At 40.1% G+C, this 18,350-nt stretch overlaps 1 protein-coding gene across 4 annotated transcripts in view; it reads right to left on the bottom strand.

Annotated features, from left to right (window-relative positions):
- Positions 1-1,578: 1,578 nt before the first annotated feature.
- Positions 1,579-18,350, bottom strand: part of LOC127427701 (prickle-like protein 2) — a 69,357-nt gene continuing 52,585 nt past the window's right edge. For 3 of the 4 annotated variants that reach the window (XM_051675451.1, XM_051675452.1, XM_051675450.1), the window contains exons 2-8: positions 17,376-17,559; positions 10,581-10,694; positions 9,881-10,018; positions 7,706-7,909; positions 6,341-6,527; positions 4,407-5,267; positions 1,579-3,476 (exon numbers count right to left, since the gene is read on the bottom strand). In XM_051675451.1, coding sequence (XP_051531411.1) covers positions 2,590-3,476; positions 4,407-5,267; positions 6,341-6,527; positions 7,706-7,909; positions 9,881-10,018; positions 10,581-10,694; positions 17,376-17,507 — 2,523 coding nt within the window. In that variant the 5' untranslated portion in view covers positions 17,508-17,559 and the 3' untranslated portion in view covers positions 1,579-2,589. Of the gene's footprint in view, positions 3,477-4,406; positions 5,268-6,340; positions 6,528-7,705; positions 7,910-9,880; positions 10,019-10,580; positions 10,695-17,375; positions 17,560-17,750; positions 17,940-18,350 lie in introns of those variants that run through there. The other variant, XM_051675449.1, reaches the window with a different exon arrangement.

Below are 18,350 nucleotides of genomic sequence, written 5' to 3' on the forward strand. Positions count from 1 at the left end.
CCTGGCCAAAGCTCTAATGTAGATCAAGTGTTTATGCAGCTGGTTCTTCCATAACACTGCCAAATCAAGCTCTCTTTCAAGACTCTTCTGACCACTTCTAAGTACATATGAGGACAAACATTCCTCAGAGAGTAGCGCAAAGTCTCTAATGTTTCAGGTCTATCAGGGGCATTAGTACTTTGGCACTTTTAAACTACAGTTCAGATATATTTTTCAGACTTAAAAGTGCATGGGAGTGTGGTAATGGCTTGTAAATATATGAAAACCACAAATGTATTAGTTAGCAGTTAAAACAGCATTCATGGTCTGGGTGTAATATGATAGCTGAAAGTTTCAGCTCCACTTTGCCTTTATGGACTGGAATGTACTGACATACAGTCCAAATATCCAAAGGCGTTTCCTTTGTGCAACGCTTTTAGCTTGGGCGAAACTGATAATGACATGACTGTTCAAGGCTAACTTCAGAGCTCCGACACTTTTTGACCAATGTATTTCCATGACTTTTCCATGACCTGTCAGTCATTTATGATTACTGGAAAAGGATTTAAAAAAGTTTAAAATTCAGCAAACTGATCTCGCAGTGAAATCGGAAAAAGGAGGTTGACTTCTTTAGCTAAAATCGGTCTGTGCTTACCGAAAATCTAAACACTGCCCCAGTAGCCAAAGCAATAAGTGTTGTTGGGTGTATGGGCATGTGTGTGCTCCATTTTCCAGATGTGATGTCCACAGAGGGGCGCCAAAAGCAAGTTGTTGGCTGTAATACAGTGAAGGAATGCATATTTTATAAACTGTATGCCCCAACCCAAACCTAAACCTAACCATCAGTAGAGTAAAAATGTAATGTTAAGAGGGAAAAATTCACTTCCGGTCATGCCACAAAGGAAAGTGAACACGCTGGAACCGATGCAAAAATGTCTGATTGAGCTTGTCGGTGAGTCGGCACAATGTGGGCGATCCTAGGGTGCTGGAACTCTCTGAAAAAACATGCTGACTTCACGTGACGTTGCATTCAGATCAATTAAAAAAAAAATTTAAAAAGGAGATGCTTTGCAGAATGTTCATACTGTTCTTTTCATACAATTAAAGCAAGCATATAGTGACCATCTCTTAAGTCAAACCTGGTCTGATGTGTCTTGAAATCATATACAGCATTTGAATGTACACAAATGCAAATTAGATTTATAAAAATGAAAAAGATCTCCTTTACAGTTTCAAGAAATAAAGGTTTTTTTATATGGGCTTTGAATAACGTGAGGACCACTAAATGACCAAATTTTAATTTAGTCTATTCCTTTAAACTAGCATTTTTGACAGCATAATGGTTGGGAATCTTAACGTGTAAATTCTGATGAGCTTCTAAACATCTGAAGATGGTAGTTCAAAATTAAAACACTGAATTTCCATAAGCACTGTAATTAGCAATGAGGTGTATCAGTAAAACTGAGGCCAGACATCTGGATCCTTCATTGCGCTGTGGTCTTTTGCATTTATGCATTGAGCAGATGGTGAGCGTGTTTGTGATTTATCCAAGACGGAGAACACAGAACGCTCTGATGAGGAGGAACCAAGAGCCGTCAATCAAATCTCACAGAAATACTTTTTAATTTCCAATACAGGACAAAAATCAGCAAATTAATGTGCATGCCTTAACTATTTTCTCTACATAATGCTTAGTACATAAATGATTCTATTGATACAAAATATAAAAATATGTGGTACATAATTTACAACTAATTTACATTACATCCTTAACTTAGTGAATTTTCTTCATTCAAATGTGTATATACATTTCACTGCTGACTAAAATGGGATTTTCAGCCCAAAGCAACATTTCTCTAAACTTTTCAGGAAAAAAAAAGGCACTGTGCCTGAATGCTTCACATAACAAATTGCACATTAGCTGTAACAATCGTGGCAACAGTGCTGCAGAATGAAGGTGAAGTCCAAAAAAATGTAACATCCAGAATAATTTAGAAATATCATATGGTTAAAAATTAAATAACTGCGTATTATTAACTGATAAGCCTTTTTTAACAGTTATTTGCAAAGGACCTTAGTCAGGGTAAATGGCACATTTAACTGTGCACTCAGTTAAAATGTTCATGTTGCGCTGTAACCTAGTGGCGTAGATGCAGCATCATGCAAATACAGACATTTTCAGTTACCAATGCCATTGTATAAATGCACTATTCACTGTCAGCAATGATTAATATATTCTACGAGTGAAAGCAACCGATTACAGGGGATTACTGAAAAAATAGTGCGTACCATTCAGCTAGTCACATGATCTCAACATGGTGGCACTCATGAATGTGTGCCCAGCACCATATGTAGAATAAAGCAGCTTTTTCTCTCATATGACGAGCCTTCATATCATGTGAATGTACTAAACGTTTTAAAAAATACTATTATAATACTATAAATACTAAGTTTATAAATCAGCAAAATACATACTGAGTGCACCTTTACTTTGACGCGAATGAAAACAAGATTTGCGTCAAATTAAAGATGACACCTACCCTGACTTAGGTCTAGGGACGGATGAAATCTTGTTGTGCAAGATTGTGCAGGATGCAGCAGGCATAACTTTTAGGAGATAATGCAGTTTTTGCTTTTCCTACGTTTGCGTTTGTGTAATTGTCCACGGCTCCCCAACTGACTGGATGCGCCTAGTCCTGAATTGTTATATTTGCGTAGTAACTCTTCACTGGTCATATACCTCAGCTGGACCGGTCTGGGAATGGGCTCACCCAGAAAATACCCTTCATCCTCTGACTCAGATGATGAGGAACATGTTGAGCACCAGTCGTCATCATAATCGTACTGGTCCCACGAATAGAGGCTTTGGTGTCTGTGCGGTGCAGGGTTTTGAAGCGTCAAGTCAGAGGTTGTTCGAGGGCAAGGTCTAAATGGCTGCTGCCTCAACCTGCCGCTTCCACTACTGTGCAGATCACGTGGTCCACGAGGAGGAAACTGGTCGTAATCCTCACGAACATGAAGCTGAGAACGCTTTGGGGCTGGGTGGCGCTCCGCAGCAAGATTAAGTGCGTTTTCTGAACGTGAACGTCTGGAACGGCGAGAGCGGTGATGGTGTCGTTGGCGTGGCTCTTCCTGGTCGATGCTGCGGCGGCATGTCCGTTCGCTCATGGGTGGTAGACGGGCGTTGTTGGCATTGCTCACCAAACTTGCTCGATCTTCCTGCTGATAGGCAAATCCAGGTGGCAAAGCATTAATTCCAGGAGGTTCACGGGTGTATTGCCCAGGGAATTTGACTTGCACTGGGGCTTCGAGCTCCAGGTAGGGCTGTGCGGAGTTCAGGCTGCGGAGTGATTCTGAGCTGTGGAACTGTACTGAAGAGTTGAGTGTGCCCATGTTACTCTTTTCAGACACATTCATGCCAGAATCTTTGCTCAAATCTGGCATTGAGAAGCGAGACAAGTGTTCTTGCCGCTTACTGCCACCATCTGCAGAGGTGCCTGCAGACAAGAAACAAATGCAAGTTAGCTGTTAAGTTCTATAACATCATTACCAGACCATAAACTAAGTGTAACAATATATAAAAACGCTGGACTAACAGCAGCACTGTAAAACAGTAAAAATCGCTTGTTGAGCACATTTTTTTTTTGCTGCCTAGAAGTATTTCTTATTGAAACTGGGTGGGATATATTGAAGGGTTCATCCCCTTGTTTTTTTAAATAGCCAATAGCCATTCGTTTACGTCAGAGCCACAAACCATGATTTGCTACTTGCTGTTGCTAGTCAGAGGCAGGTGGTATTGGAGAAAGGAGCTCTCCAAAAATTCCAGAAAGGATGAAAATTTGTAGAGCATGTCAAGTCATCAATATTTGGTCTGCAAAATTTTAAATGTGTTTATATACTAAAGGTTTGTTTTGTCAACTTTTAGGAGTGCACTAGCATATAGATGGTCTTAACACTAAAATACCTGGACTAAAAGGCACAAAACTTTTGATTTAATGGGGCTTTAACAGTTTCACTGTTCAATCCAGTTGATACAAAATTTAGTTTAGTGGTCGACCAATATTGATTTTTACAATGCCATTACCAATATCTAAAGAGCAGGATGGCCAAAAGCCGATATAGCTGAAATGCCGATAATACAATTTAACAAAAACAAATCTGATGTACACAAAATTTCTAAAGTGAAACAAAATTATTTTCTTCAATATTTACTCAAATTTGCAAAAAATTGAAAAGAAGAATATAAAAAGTGTTGACTATCCATTGACAAATCTATTGGTATATTTTGGAACTGACACAAGGGAACGATAACACTTCTGTTAATCAGCCAAGCGAACATGGTCATCGTCCAATGCCGATAATAAAAAAATGGCTAAATATCGCCCGATTATTCGACTTGGCCAATATATCAGTCTAGTGCAAGGTACCTGTAGCATTAGACAGAGCCAGCGACTCCATAGAGCCATGTGGAGTTTGCTCAAGTGGTGTGAGCTGCTCGCTAAAGCTAAGTGCACTGATGGGGTTCCTGCTGCGGCCCATCTGTGGCCCAACTTCCATCTCTTTCTCCCTCTGGAATACATGCAAGCTTATGGAACGTTTATCCATGAAGCTGTTCTGTGGAACCTCTTTAAAGCTAGTCTGTGACCTCAGTTTGGGTGAGAAATAGTCCTCTGGTCCTTGTTGAAACCAGTTCTCATTCAAAGACTGTCCTTTCAGAGAAGAAATGGGGGGTCTCTTGGAGGTCACAGGTTCTTTAGGCCAGGGATCTGCTGGGTGACCAGGAGATGGAATTGAGGGACAAGAAGGTCGGATGTTGCATTGACTGAGCATATGAAGAGGGTTCGAAGAGAGTTCATTACGACCCTTATACCCATACATTTCTGTCTGCGTCTTCCAGGATGGAGGTTCGCGGGTCAGACTGGGCGTTTGACTGGAAAGACTAAGCAAATCCATTTGAAGAGAAAGTGGGTCAACGTCAGCAGAATAATGCCCTGCAGAACCATTCCTCCCTTGGCTCCCTTCTCCACTACCACTGTTATTGGTGCTCTTGTTGGATTTGGAGCTGCTGCGCCGGGCCCCGCGGGAACGAGCACTCTGGAAAGCAGAATCCGAGGAATCTGAGCCATTTTGGTCATCGCCAATGCTACACGCCCGAGAGCAGAAGATCTGACCCTGCTTGGGTAGAAATGGGCAGCCAAGCAGGGACTTCTTACAGCGGGCACAGCTAAAACAGGCTTCGGTGGCATGCCAGTGTTGGCCGTCATATGTCATCTGGCCTTGGTCAATCCCTGGAATAAAGGGAATTAAAAAAATCAGAGGACTTGCATTACACACAGGTCACATGTACATATGACACAGGGAAAAATGCTGCATTCATAAACCACACTGCATTACAGCAAATGTACAAGAGGGTAATCTTTTAGGCATGGCATAAAAAGATTGCATTGCACTAAACACTTTTGTATTCTGTGAAAAGTTCAAATACATATTGTAGTTACATAAGTTTACAATCCACACAAATGGATACTTTACACAATGGTGAAGGCCTTTGTAAATTACAATAATTTTCCATGAGCTACTTTACCTTTATAGCCGGATTAATGCAAGTGAACATAAACGGAAAAAAGATAGAGAAAAATTGCCTCCTTCCCATGAGGTGTAGACTTGTTTACAGAAAACTGATTATACAGCATGCCGCATACTGCAGAAATACATTATATTTGAATCACAGCTCTTTTAAAAAGGCCCTAATGGACAACATCTGTTTTCAAAACCTTCACTAATGGTTCCTGTTTATAATCAGTTTTACAAAATTACTTTCTGTGGTCCTGTGTGGAAAGTAATTCCAGATTTGTATTTCTATGAAACAAGCTGCCAAAACTCGGCTCAATGTGAAAGCCAGAGTTCTAAGGCTAAATTCTTTAAACCCGTATTGCAGCTCTTGAGCTATACTTTGTATTATTGCTTAATATGTGAATAATATCCATTATTAATGATAGACAAAAAGCAGGTAAGTCATCCCTTGGCAGTTGCAGAAGTGCAATTTCTGCATGAGAAAAGATGAGGGTAAAAACTTTTGTTTTGCTCTGTTGGGATAAGGGATAAAAAAAAAAAAAAAAAAAAATCATCTTAAACCAGCCTAAGCTGGTTTGCTGGTCTTGGCTGGTTTTAGATGGTAGAGCTGGTGCTCAGCTGGTTGGCCTAAAAATGCTCAAAACCCCTTAAAAACTAACCAATAAAATCAGCCTAACCAAGCTTGGAGACCAGCAAACCAGTTTAGGCTGGTTTAAGAGGATTTTTTTCAGCAGGGATTGCGTAAACACTGAGAATGGCAGGTCGGCTCTAATAGATGGGCTCTTACCAATGTGTTCCCCACAGGAGTCACAGTATTCTGCGTACAGCGACTCAAAGCAGGTGCAACAGTAAGGACGGCCCTCTTTCATGATGTAACGCTGGCCACCCAGAACCGTATCACACTCGAAACAGCAGAAGTGTTTCATGTGCCAATGTCTGCCCTCTGCTTCTGTGCACTCATCTGCAAAAATGATCTTAAAAAAAAAAAAAAAAAAAAAAAAAATTCAAATTAATGTGATTACAGTAATGTGCCACTATGTTCAGAGGAGGGAATGTGTGTGTTCTTGCAGAGCATTCTATCTCTTAAGCCCCGTACACACATGTAGTGACTTTATCGCTTGATGTCGCTAGTCTCTTTACTGTGAAGTCACTCCTGGGCGTTCCAACGTTATTGGTGGACTGCATGTCTGGCCATATCTTTACAAATCGTGATCACAGATAAGATATATTGCCAGTAAAACCAAGATATAATTCTAATTTGACAAGGAATTTGTTTTCTTGTCACAAAAAAATTTCCATTCTGCTGTGGAGAATGTTGTTACATAAACTACAGCAGTGCTCAATGCTTTTAATCATTAACCTGATTAGTGATCTATCATTGTACAAAATCTGACTCAAACCCATTCAGACTGACAATAATTTCTAAAAATGTCATTCTAATTTGACAAATAGGCTAAACAGTTATCTTGTCCCTTAAAATGAACATTCTGCAGGTGAGAGTGTTTTAATATGAACTACAGCAGTGCACATGGCATCAGATCATTAACAAGATGAACAAACTATAACTATACGAATCAAATTCACTAAGACTGCCAACATTTTCCTTTCCACACATAATTTATTATTATATCCATGTATGTGGTTACAGACAAATCATATAGAACAGTGAAATCGCTCCCAGAAACCTTTCTCCTCTGACTTGGCTGCACTCGACTCCATTACCACAAAGGATACGGGCGATGTGAGCTCTAGTGAACACTGTCTTCGCTCCTATTGTTGTGCTCCCGAAAGTCGCTCCTCATTTGCATGAAGTTAAATATTTCTCAACTTTGTCATGTCGCTCACCATGCCCACATCTAGTCGCCAGAGGTCGCTGTCGCTCGTGTTGCCAGAAGTCGCCAGCTCTCATTGAAAATGAATGGGATTGTGTCGCTTTGTTGCTGGAAGTCGCTGCATGTGTGTACGAGGCTTTACTAGTTAACACTGAGGTTTGGTAACTTTGGTTATTAAACTGTTCTACTGTTTTCAAACTGTGATAAGTCTTTTTTTTTTTTTGTCTTTATATTAAATTGGGTGATAATGCATACCAATAAGAGTATTTACTTATGCTAAGAGGTTTATGTCCTTTAACAGCAGGGTGACAGTGTCTAACCTCATCACAGGCAGAACAACGCGGTTTGAGTCTCCCGGCGTGGTGGCGGCCACAGAAGATCTTCCCATCCTGGTAGAAGTAGATAAGATCCACCAGCAGCTCATCACACATGCTGCACACAAAGCACTGTGGGTGCCAGCACACCCCATGACCCGCTCGTGATGCAAAGACAGCAATGTCACCACCATTTATCTGTCCTCCACACTAAAAATTAAACAAAAAGTGAAACAGATGGAGAGTATTAATGGGTAAGTAAGAGTTAAAGAGAGTGCAGTATAAGCACCAAGTCTCAGTGGCATACACCAATCAGCCACAACATTAAAACCACCTGCCTAATATTGTGTAGGTCCCCCTCGTGCTGCCAAAACAGCGCTAACCAACATCTCAGAATAGCATTCTGAGATGATGTTCTTCTCACCACAATTGTACAGAACGATTTTCTGAGTTACCGTAGACTATCAGTTCGAACCAGTCTGACCACTCTCTGTTGACCTCTCTCATCAACAAGGCATTCCCGTCCACAGAACTTCCGCTCACTAGATGTTTTTGGCACCATTCGGAGTACATTCTAGAGACTGTTGTGTGTGAAAATCCCAGGAGATCAGCAGTTACAGAAATACTCAAACCAGCCCATCTGGCACCAACAATCATGCCACACTCTGTACAACTGTGGTGAGAAGAATAGCATCTCAGAATGCTATTCTGAGATACGGGTTGGCGCTGTTTTGGTGGCACGAGGGGGACCTACACAATATTAGGCAGGTGGTTTTAATGTTGTGGCTGATCTGTATACATAGGTCATATAGTGTATATATCTATTTTATATCTAATACTGCTAAGATAATGTACCATATTACATGTTGGAAGAATGCTTTATTCTGATCATTATTTATATTAAATTTAACTCTTTATTAAACAATGGTGTCTTATAGTGCTGTTACCACCGTTTAATAAAAGCAATAAGCTGCTCGATTCTGTGCGTTACAGTGATTTCCCACAAGTAAGGGGGATTCCACTTTGCAACATGCCTAAGAACACCCCTTATCCATGGAAAAAAAAATCACTGTAACACAAGGCCTCTCGGAGCTTGTTTTTTTAAAGTGATAGTCTAACCCAAAAATGATTATTCTCATCTTCTACTCACCCTTAGTAAGGACTTCAATTTAGGTCTGTTTCTCACTCAAAGCAATTGTATCACTTCAGAAGATATGGATTAAAAGCAAACTCGAGTCGTATGGATTACTTTTATGCTGCCTGCATGTGCTTTTTTGAGCTTGAAAGTGTTGGACCCCATTGACTAACATTGTATGGACAAAAACACATCATACATCCTTCAAAATATCTTTGTGTTCTGCAGAAGAAAAAATACGTGTTTGAGACAGAATCAGGGTGAGTAAATGATGAGAGAACTCTTTTTTTTTGGGTGAACTGCCCCTTTAAAATGGACAATCAGTGGCCACTATATCATATCTTTCTATGAGAACAAAATGCTTAGCTGACATTAACTGATCGCAGTGTTGGAACTTCATTAAAAATCCCTTTCTTTATTTTCCAGTATCTTACACCATTTGTAGTGTGAGCAAATTTTTAATGGGATAGACAGATGTGTGCACCTACCCACCCCACCCCCACACACACATTTTTGTCAGTTACCTTCAAGGCCCACATTTATTGAAAATACTGCTTCCTTTAGACAGCACTGGAGGCTAAATGTGAAATTTATATCTTTAACTGTGGCAAAGCTGGGGATAAATGTAAAACATGCTAAAAAAAAAATAAAACTGTGACAGTGTGACATCTGTTCCTGAGAGCTAACAGAAGGAGAAAGCAGCAAGGCAGGTGGTCACACACATGCATATCCAGCTTAGACTCAGCTCTAATTCACTTACTGGCACTTACACGACATCCCAGGTGGGTTAAAACACACACACACACACACACACACACACAACTCTAAAGAAAGCCTTAAATCACACAAGAGGTTGAGCGAAAAATAGATTCCAACATATCGCAATATTTAACATCACAGTACCATATCAATATTCTATAGCCAAGAATCAATATTTTACGTACATTTTCACATTCATATTTCAAGCAAAAACAGAAACAAACCACCATTCAGATCAATTTCACTTAAGCCCATCCACACACAAATATGAACAATTGCACACACACCTGTTCACATATTGCTCCGGTCATAGTCACAGGGAAGGGCCTGACATTACCACGGCCCAGATTCTCTCTCTTTCTCTGGTTACTGAAGTGCTTCAGCTCTCTCTTTTCCTCATCATCCAAGCCGTTACAGTATCGCACCTGCAAAACAAGAGCTCAGGTAAGTGGTGTCTCAAACATGTTTATATGCCTGCAAGACCCAGTTTACACCAGGTTTTAAGATGCATTTCAGGTGATCCGATCACATGTGGTCAGCGCTAAATACAGGTCTAAAAAGGGGCTAAAACGTTTTGTGACCGGATCACCAAAACTACATATGAATGTGGTCAAAAACGCATATGACCACAATGAATTTGAGGTGTAAACACTAATCTGTCCTGAATGCATCCTGGACAGCATTGAAGCTCCACCTCTCGCCTGTCAATCAACTGCTGTGCAAAAACAAGAGTTTAAACTGTCGAAGTTAAGAGGGGCTTTAAAAGGAAATAACCGTCCGATCTGAACATTTGAAAAAGCGGATACACGAGAACTTCAAGGATCTTCTACAGTGTGTCTGATGTCAACAAGCCTGACCACATGGGATCAGATCACCCAAGACGCATCTTAATATCAGGTGTAACCGGGGTCTATGATGGCTTGCACAAATGCACATGCATTCCTTGACTGTTGACCTTATCATGCAAAGACCCCATGGAGATCTTACTTCGTTGTCATGTGGGGGCAGCTGATGCAGAAGCTGTTTGATGCGATGTTTCTCCCCAGGACTGTTCACGTATGGTACCTTCTCCTCCGGCAAAGAACTGTAATACTGATGAACCTGGAATGACATTGGAGAGCATTACATATATGAATATACATACATATACAGTAGTGTTGGGTGGTGCTTCTCAATAGAGGTTAAGCAAAGATGTCCCTTGACAATAGCAAAAGAATACTCATTTTTTTATTTTGGTGCTTCTCTTAAAAAAGGCTTTTCAAACTACTACTAAAAAGTTAAATTACTATATGTACAATATTTACAAATGGCGATAAGAAAGAAACAAGATTGTGAAAGCCGAACTAAATTATTAAACTAACACTATTACAACAGATTTTAACTGCTTCTCCATCTCTGAGTACTCAGAGTATGGCATTGTTTTTACATTTCAAACACAGATCACATATTACAGTTTCAATAACTAGCTTTTGTTGAAAAGTCCTGCTAATTTGAGAGCTCGTCCAATCATCAGATAGTGAAGCCAGGCTTCCAGGTGGGACAAAAATACACTGATTGAAAAGGCCCAATGTCCAGTAAACAATCAAGATACATTTTCCAATACAAGTAGTACTCATGAAGCTCTCATAGGAGTCATGCTCTCATGACTTCTAGTGAAGCCCAGTGTCCAGGCGGGACCCAAAATGACATATTTAGAGCGTCCAATGAAGAGTGATATTTTTACAGAAAGAGATTTTTCAAAGCGTCGACATGATTCATGCTACCACAGCTGAGCTTTCAAAAACACCAGGTTTGTAAGAGGAGGTTTTTGGGGGGGACCTAAGATGACTTGTGTTCAAAAGGTTTGTTGATTAACCAAACACTAGACTGATTTTGGCACTTGGGTGACAATGTCACAAACACGAGGTGGAATTTCTATAACCCTGTTGTTGCTAAACCCTTCCCCCCATTTCTCCCAATGTCCTTGCCTTTCACATACACACACAGCTATAACAGTCAGGGTGATTTATGGATGACCAATGGAATCTGCCCTTCCAAACCCTACTGACGTGCTTATATTGGGGATCCTTTATTTCAAGATAATGTGATGTATGTCCAGAGCTCACTCCAACTTAATTAACCATATGAGGTTTAAAAAATGCTTTAAGTTAAATGAATTAAGACATTATCATAGTTGTCTAATCAACATTATAACATTTTATTACAACACACCTTTCATTTCATAATTGGGGAAATTATGAAAAAAAAAATTAATCTAAACTAAACTATGATCATACTATAATTGTATTTTGGCGAAATAGTGGCTTAAGTATTTAGGAAGCAATCACACCAGCTTAGCAAGAGTCATAATAAGGTCCTGCAGCCTCAGACCACTTATCCTAACCTATTACACAGATTTGATGTGATAATGGCTTAATCTGAAATACGGGGGACCCATCTGCCTCTGTCTCCATACCATATAAACAGTAAGGAATAAATGGATATGCTACAAAACAGTGATGAGTAGCTGAGACACGAACTGTTACAGCTAATGAAAAAAAAATCCATGAAAGCAGCATTGTTCACTTTAAAGGTGAATTGTGTAATTTCTGCACAGGGTTTGGCTGACTGACATTAGCAATTAGCCTCTGCCAGTAGAAGCCACAACTACATCATTGTGTGAGAAATCATCTCTCTACTGATGGTCATTCAAAAGTAATTTATTATAGTATCATTAATTTTGCACAGAACATAAATTGCATTTCATTATATTATTGTAGATGGCTCTTAAAAGGGTGAACTGGATTTACATTTTCACTGAATTTGTCAATCTGTCTATCAGATTTATTATAAGGGCTTTTCTAAAGATGCGGCAATGTACACATGCGTCAGACGGACACTTTTAGAGCATCTCACTTAGGTAGCATCACGTCATAAACACAGCGTTTTTAGGTCGTTGTGTCGTTAAACGTAGTTTGAAATTTTGAAATACACGTCTCGAGATCCCTGCATTCATAATCAACATGATCATATGGCAAGTCAGCATGTTTCCGAGAGTTCCGGTACCCTAGAATTGGCCACATTATGCAGACTCACCAAAAAAATGCCATCTCTTATCACACATTTTTGCATTGTTTAACTTCCACAGTTGCACAACTGGAAGTGCATTGCGTCAGAAGTGTGGGAGACCTGGGTTTTCGGAACATGCATTGAAACCATGAAGTAATCGCGTTCGCATAATCAGAGATTTGCATGATTCAGAAGTTGCATGTTACATTTTTTTCTCCACTGATTGTTAGCTTTAGTTTTGGGATTTGGGTTGGGGGGTACAGTTTTTAAATATGCATTCCTCTTCACAGTATTACAGCCTGTACAGCTGAAAATTACTTGCTTCACAGCTCTCTTTTGTTGGCGCCCGGCCCGCCCCCCCCTTGGACATTACACTGAAAAATGGAGCTCACACATGCCCATACGCCCTACACACTTACTACTTTAGCCACTGGGGGCAGTGTTTTGAATTTCAGTAAGCACAGACCGATTTCAGCCAAAGAAAAGTCAACCTACTGTTTCCAATTTCACTGTGAGATCAGTTCGGAATTGCGCTCTATCCAACAATGCATCCTCAACTTCTACTCCGCTGATGTTAATCAAACCTGAGTGTGGCTTGTTCTCTGTACAGCTGTGCAATGCCTACACAGCTTGAGTTTCGCTTATTGCCCCCTGCTGAACAAAGGTTGTACTTCAAGCTTGAATTGCTCCGATGCTAGGGAAATTCAATATTATGGACCGGGGACATGATTAACGCGTTGTTTTTACTGAATTAATGCTTTAATTCACCAGCCCTTGTTTTCACGAGTGCTGGGAAGTACTTGAGGCGCTTCTTCAGTGAGGTATGGGAGACTTTCCAGAACCTCTATCCATGTCCGCCGTTAAATGTATCCCCCTAATAAGAAGCTGTGTCTTTAAATATGAGCTGATGGCTCTTCCGTTGCTTGTGTTGGCCAGTACAGTGTTAGTGAGGGGTTTGTGAAGGACCAGCACAGAGGTTCTTGAGGGATAGCTGAAAATTTCACGAAACACCAACTGTGGTCTGGTCATGGTAAATTACAGTGCAGATATCCAATAACAACACTCTCTCCTCAATAACACACTCTCGGGGCCAGCACAAACTGCTGTGATGCAGTGATCAGAAGGACATGGACCTGAAGCCCAAAGCATTTGCACAGAGCTCACAACACAACAGCTTGTGGAAATAACTATAATCAGCAGGAAGGGATCTGGCAAACCGCCCGGTGTCAAGGGATCTGGCAACTGCATTTTGTGTCAAACAGAGAGAGGGTGAGGAAAATGCAAGAGCTCTTTATTTGGGGCAAAATAACCAGAGTCCAAAAAGCCATTTTCCACTGAATAAATCAAAAGGTAATGTTTTAGAGAAAGGAAACCTAGTATATGACACAGTAAATCCACAGAGCACCATAACACATTGATGAAAAAAGAAAATAAAAACTTTTGAACAATAATGAAGTTTTAATTTAACTAAATATAAACAGCAAAAAAAAAAAAAAAACATCCCTTTTTCAGGACACTGTATTTTAAAATAATTTTGTAAAAATCCAAATAACTTTACAGATCTTTATTGTAAAGGGTTTAAACAATGTTTTCCATGCTTGTTCAATGAACCATAAACAATTAATGAACATGCACCTGTGGAACGGTCATTAAGACACTAACAGCTTACAGACGGTAGGCACTTAAGGTCACAGTTATAAAAACTTAGGACACTAAAGAGACCTTTCTACTGACTCTGAAAAACACCAAAAGAAAGATGCCCAGTGTCCCTGCTCATCTGCGTGAACGTGCTTTAGGCATGCTGCATGGAGGCATGAGGACTGCAGATGTGGCCAGGGCAATAAATTGCAATGTCCGTATTGTGAGACACCTAAGACAGCGCTACAGGGAGACAGGAAGGACAGCTGATCGTCCTCGCAGTGGCAGACTACGTGTAACAACACCTGCACAGGATCGGTACATCCGAATATCACACCTGCGGGACAGGTACAGGATGGCAACATCAACTGCCCAGGGGTGATGGTCGGACTCGCGTTTATCGTTGAAGGAATAAGCATTACACAGAGGCCTGTACACTAGAGCGGGATCGATTAGGAGGTGGAGGGTCCGTCATGGTCTGGGGCGGTGTCACAGCATCATCGGACTGAGCTTGTTGTCATTGCAGGCAATCTCAACGCTGTGCGTTACAAGGAAGACATCCTCCTCCCTCATGTGGTACCCATCCTGCAGGCTCATCCTGACATGACCCTCCAGTATGACAATGCCACCAGCCACACTGCTCATTCTGTGCATGATTTCCTGCAAGACAGGAATGCCAGTGTTCTGCCATGGCCGGCGAAGAGCCCGGATCTCAATCCCATTGAGCATGCCTGGGACCTGTTGGATCAGAGGGTGAGGGCTAGGGCCATTCCGCCCAGAAATGTCCGGGAACTTGCAAGTGCCTTGGTGGAAGAGTGGGGTAACATCTCACAGCAAGAACGGGCAAATCTGGTGCAGTCCATGAGGAGGAGATGCGCTGCATTAGGTGGCCACACCAGATACTGACTGTTACTTTTGATTTTGACCCCCACTTTGTTCATGGACACATTATTCAATTTCTGTTAGTCACATGTCTGAGAAACTTGTTCAGTTTATGTCTTAGTTGTTAAATCTTTTTATGTTCATACAAATATTTACACGTTAAGTTTGCTGAAAATGAAAGCAGTTTCAGAGGATATTTCTTTTTTTGCTGAGTTTATAACCACAAGCAGTACACTGTATCACACACTCATTCAAACTGTGGCTACTTGTAATTCTTTCATCACAATGTAATTGTATTTTGTGTGTAGGGAGGATACACATAAAAAAAAAATACATCCCAAATGCTCTGTTTGGAATAGTACACTACCATACTATTAATATTTCTGCAGTATATACAGTAGATACAACATGAATAGTACATAAAGAGTAGTATGTTAGTATGCTGTTGCGAATTTAGCCATGAATACAAACCTTATTATGGTCTCTCAATGCATCTGACTTTCCACCAATAAACAATACATGTGCTCCTCTTTCTCAGCTGGTAAAACATCAATTTATTAAAGGGGGAAAAAAAGATTGTATTGTGGCAAATACAGTTACTAAGATGACTCAAAATGACATGGCATCAGATTTCTAAAGCAGACTAATTGGATCACTCAACTAATTCTACACATGTGAGTTTTTGGGAGAGCATGTGAGTGTCAAAGAAATTCAAACAAGGTTGGTGTCTTCAAGACTGAAATGTTGATCAGTGCAGATATCTTTTCATATTATGAATGCGAATACCCAAATTTCCACTATGTGTAAGCAAAGCTAATTTGTCATGGCTTGAGGTAATCACTGTCTCTGGGTGAAACTGCAGACACCAGCTTTCAAAGCACAGAGAGAGGATAATTAATGGATTGCTAATAACATGCATGGACACAGTTCTTGTATCCCAGCAACTTCCTCCCATCCATCTGCCTAAACACTGCAAAAATGTGTTCATATTGACTTAACCAGAGCGTCTACAAACTGAGGACTTTTGGAAAGTAGTCTGGAGAATAATTGATCAGTATAATGTGAAATATCTGAGATACAATTCTACAATATATAGGCTACCATCGTTTCTATCATGGCAAGGTCTATACTGTATTTATTTATATTAAACAAGTGATGATAAATAGGCTCAGTCCAAAGTCATACATTTTGTCATCTTTCCTAGATATGTTTTAGTCTAATTTGGGTAGTTAAATGTGAATTAATAAAGAGTAACTGATCACACACATTGCATGAGCTCCAGAGACCCAATATGGCCAACAGCCAATGCAGATGGTGGAGGGGGTTTATTGCTTATTGACCCGTTTTGCTATAGTGACTTTCAGTTCATCAAGAAAATGAAACTCACATCTATAAATGATTTCACTGGCCCATAAAGAGCTCTATACACACCAGTGCCTTATAAACCTGATACATAAACCCTCTGAAGCCAAGCATTGCTATAGTAACAAAAATAGTTACAGCAGGAATGAGGCATCATAAAGACACATTCTTAAGAGTTTTTGAATTCAGAACATTTGAAACCTTGTTTAAATTTCATGCAGAAAGCCTCAATGCTTCTTATAACATAGAATATCTAAAACACACACACACACACACACACACACACACACAACACATTGAACCAGCTTAAAGGGATAGTTCACGCTATCCCAGATGTGGTTTGGTCCTCACAAATCAAGTGAATGGGTACCAACATTTTGAAGCTCAATAAAGCACATAAAGGCAGCATAAAAATCCATAAGACTCCAGTGGTTAATCATTATAAGTGATATGATAGGTGTGAGAAAAATATAAAATTAAATATTGATCCGTTTCTCACCCACAGGTAACATATAGCTTCTGAAGATATAGATTTAACCACGAGTCATATGGATTTAAATTTTTGGTCACCATTCACTTGCATTGTGAGGACCAACAGAGCTAAAATAGTCTTCTAAAAATCTGTGTTTGTGTTCTGCATAAGAAAGAAAGTCATACACATCTGGGATGGCATGAGGGTGAGTATTTTGAGAGAATTTTCATTTTTGGGGGAACTTTTCCTTTAAGATTTTTCACTAGTTTTCCAGCATAGTCAGGCTGGACTGGCTGCTGGTTTTAGGATCTTTCCATACATCCATCTAATCCAATGAATCATGGGTCTGATTTGAGCATATAGCAGTGAATATGTATTACCTGCTCAGGTTTGAGTCCAGGTGGCACCCAGGCATACTCTTCCAGAGCACAGCCCGAGTCATCGTCAGATGTCGAGTTCCTCTGGAAGTCGTACATCAGCTTGGTCACTGTCTTCTCCATCTCTAGAGGCATGGCTGCCACAACATGCTCCTCACGAGGGCACTTACAGTGAAGACAGATCTTCCTAAATTACCAAAAAATAAATAAATAAAAGAAAACCTTATTAAAACAGTCTGTTGTACTAAAAAAGGTGAAGTGTGTATGTTTTGCACCACTAGCGACACTAGAAAGAACTGCAAAAATAATCAAGGTTTTCCGAACACGCCGCCATATTTTAATTGGTTACACAACCAGATAGTCCCACACCAAACTCACGTCATTGGTTGAGTCAATGTTGCTACGTCGATCTGGATGGGATGCTCAAACAAACAGAACAATGTTTTGATAGCGAAACAGAGCCACAGAGTTGACACTTTAAGGAAATCGACAACGGCTGGTTAAAAATATTGATTTTCCAACTAATCACGTTTTCATTTAGACGATCCCAGTATTGATTCTTGAAAATGCCAAGATCGATCTTTTACATTTAAAGTTTAGTCTACATCAGTATGGTTGTTGATTATTATAGCTGTTAAATATATAGCAGCAGACCTTATTCACGCTAGCTACATCTTTGATTTTTAAAGGGAATGACAATGAGGCTGTGAGGGATAGACTTGCAGTCTCTTCAATGGCACGAACGGTATAAAGCTGTATAAAGCTCCTACATCACATCTGATTTTATACAACTCATGTTGTCTGGAGTTCTTTGTATACTGAATGCTCCTGGACAGATATTTTATCAATGTTTTATCAGCGTAATGATCTAAAAACCACTTTAAACTGCAGTATAGTCCATTGAAGAGACTGTAGGTCTATCCCTCACAGCCATGTTGTCATTCCCATTAAAATTAAAAGATGGCGCTAGCGTGAATA

Source organism: Myxocyprinus asiaticus, chromosome 37 (genome assembly GCF_019703515.2).
Source record: "Myxocyprinus asiaticus isolate MX2 ecotype Aquarium Trade chromosome 37, UBuf_Myxa_2, whole genome shotgun sequence".
In the NCBI taxonomy this organism is placed as follows: Eukaryota; Metazoa; Chordata; class Actinopteri; order Cypriniformes; family Catostomidae; genus Myxocyprinus; species Myxocyprinus asiaticus.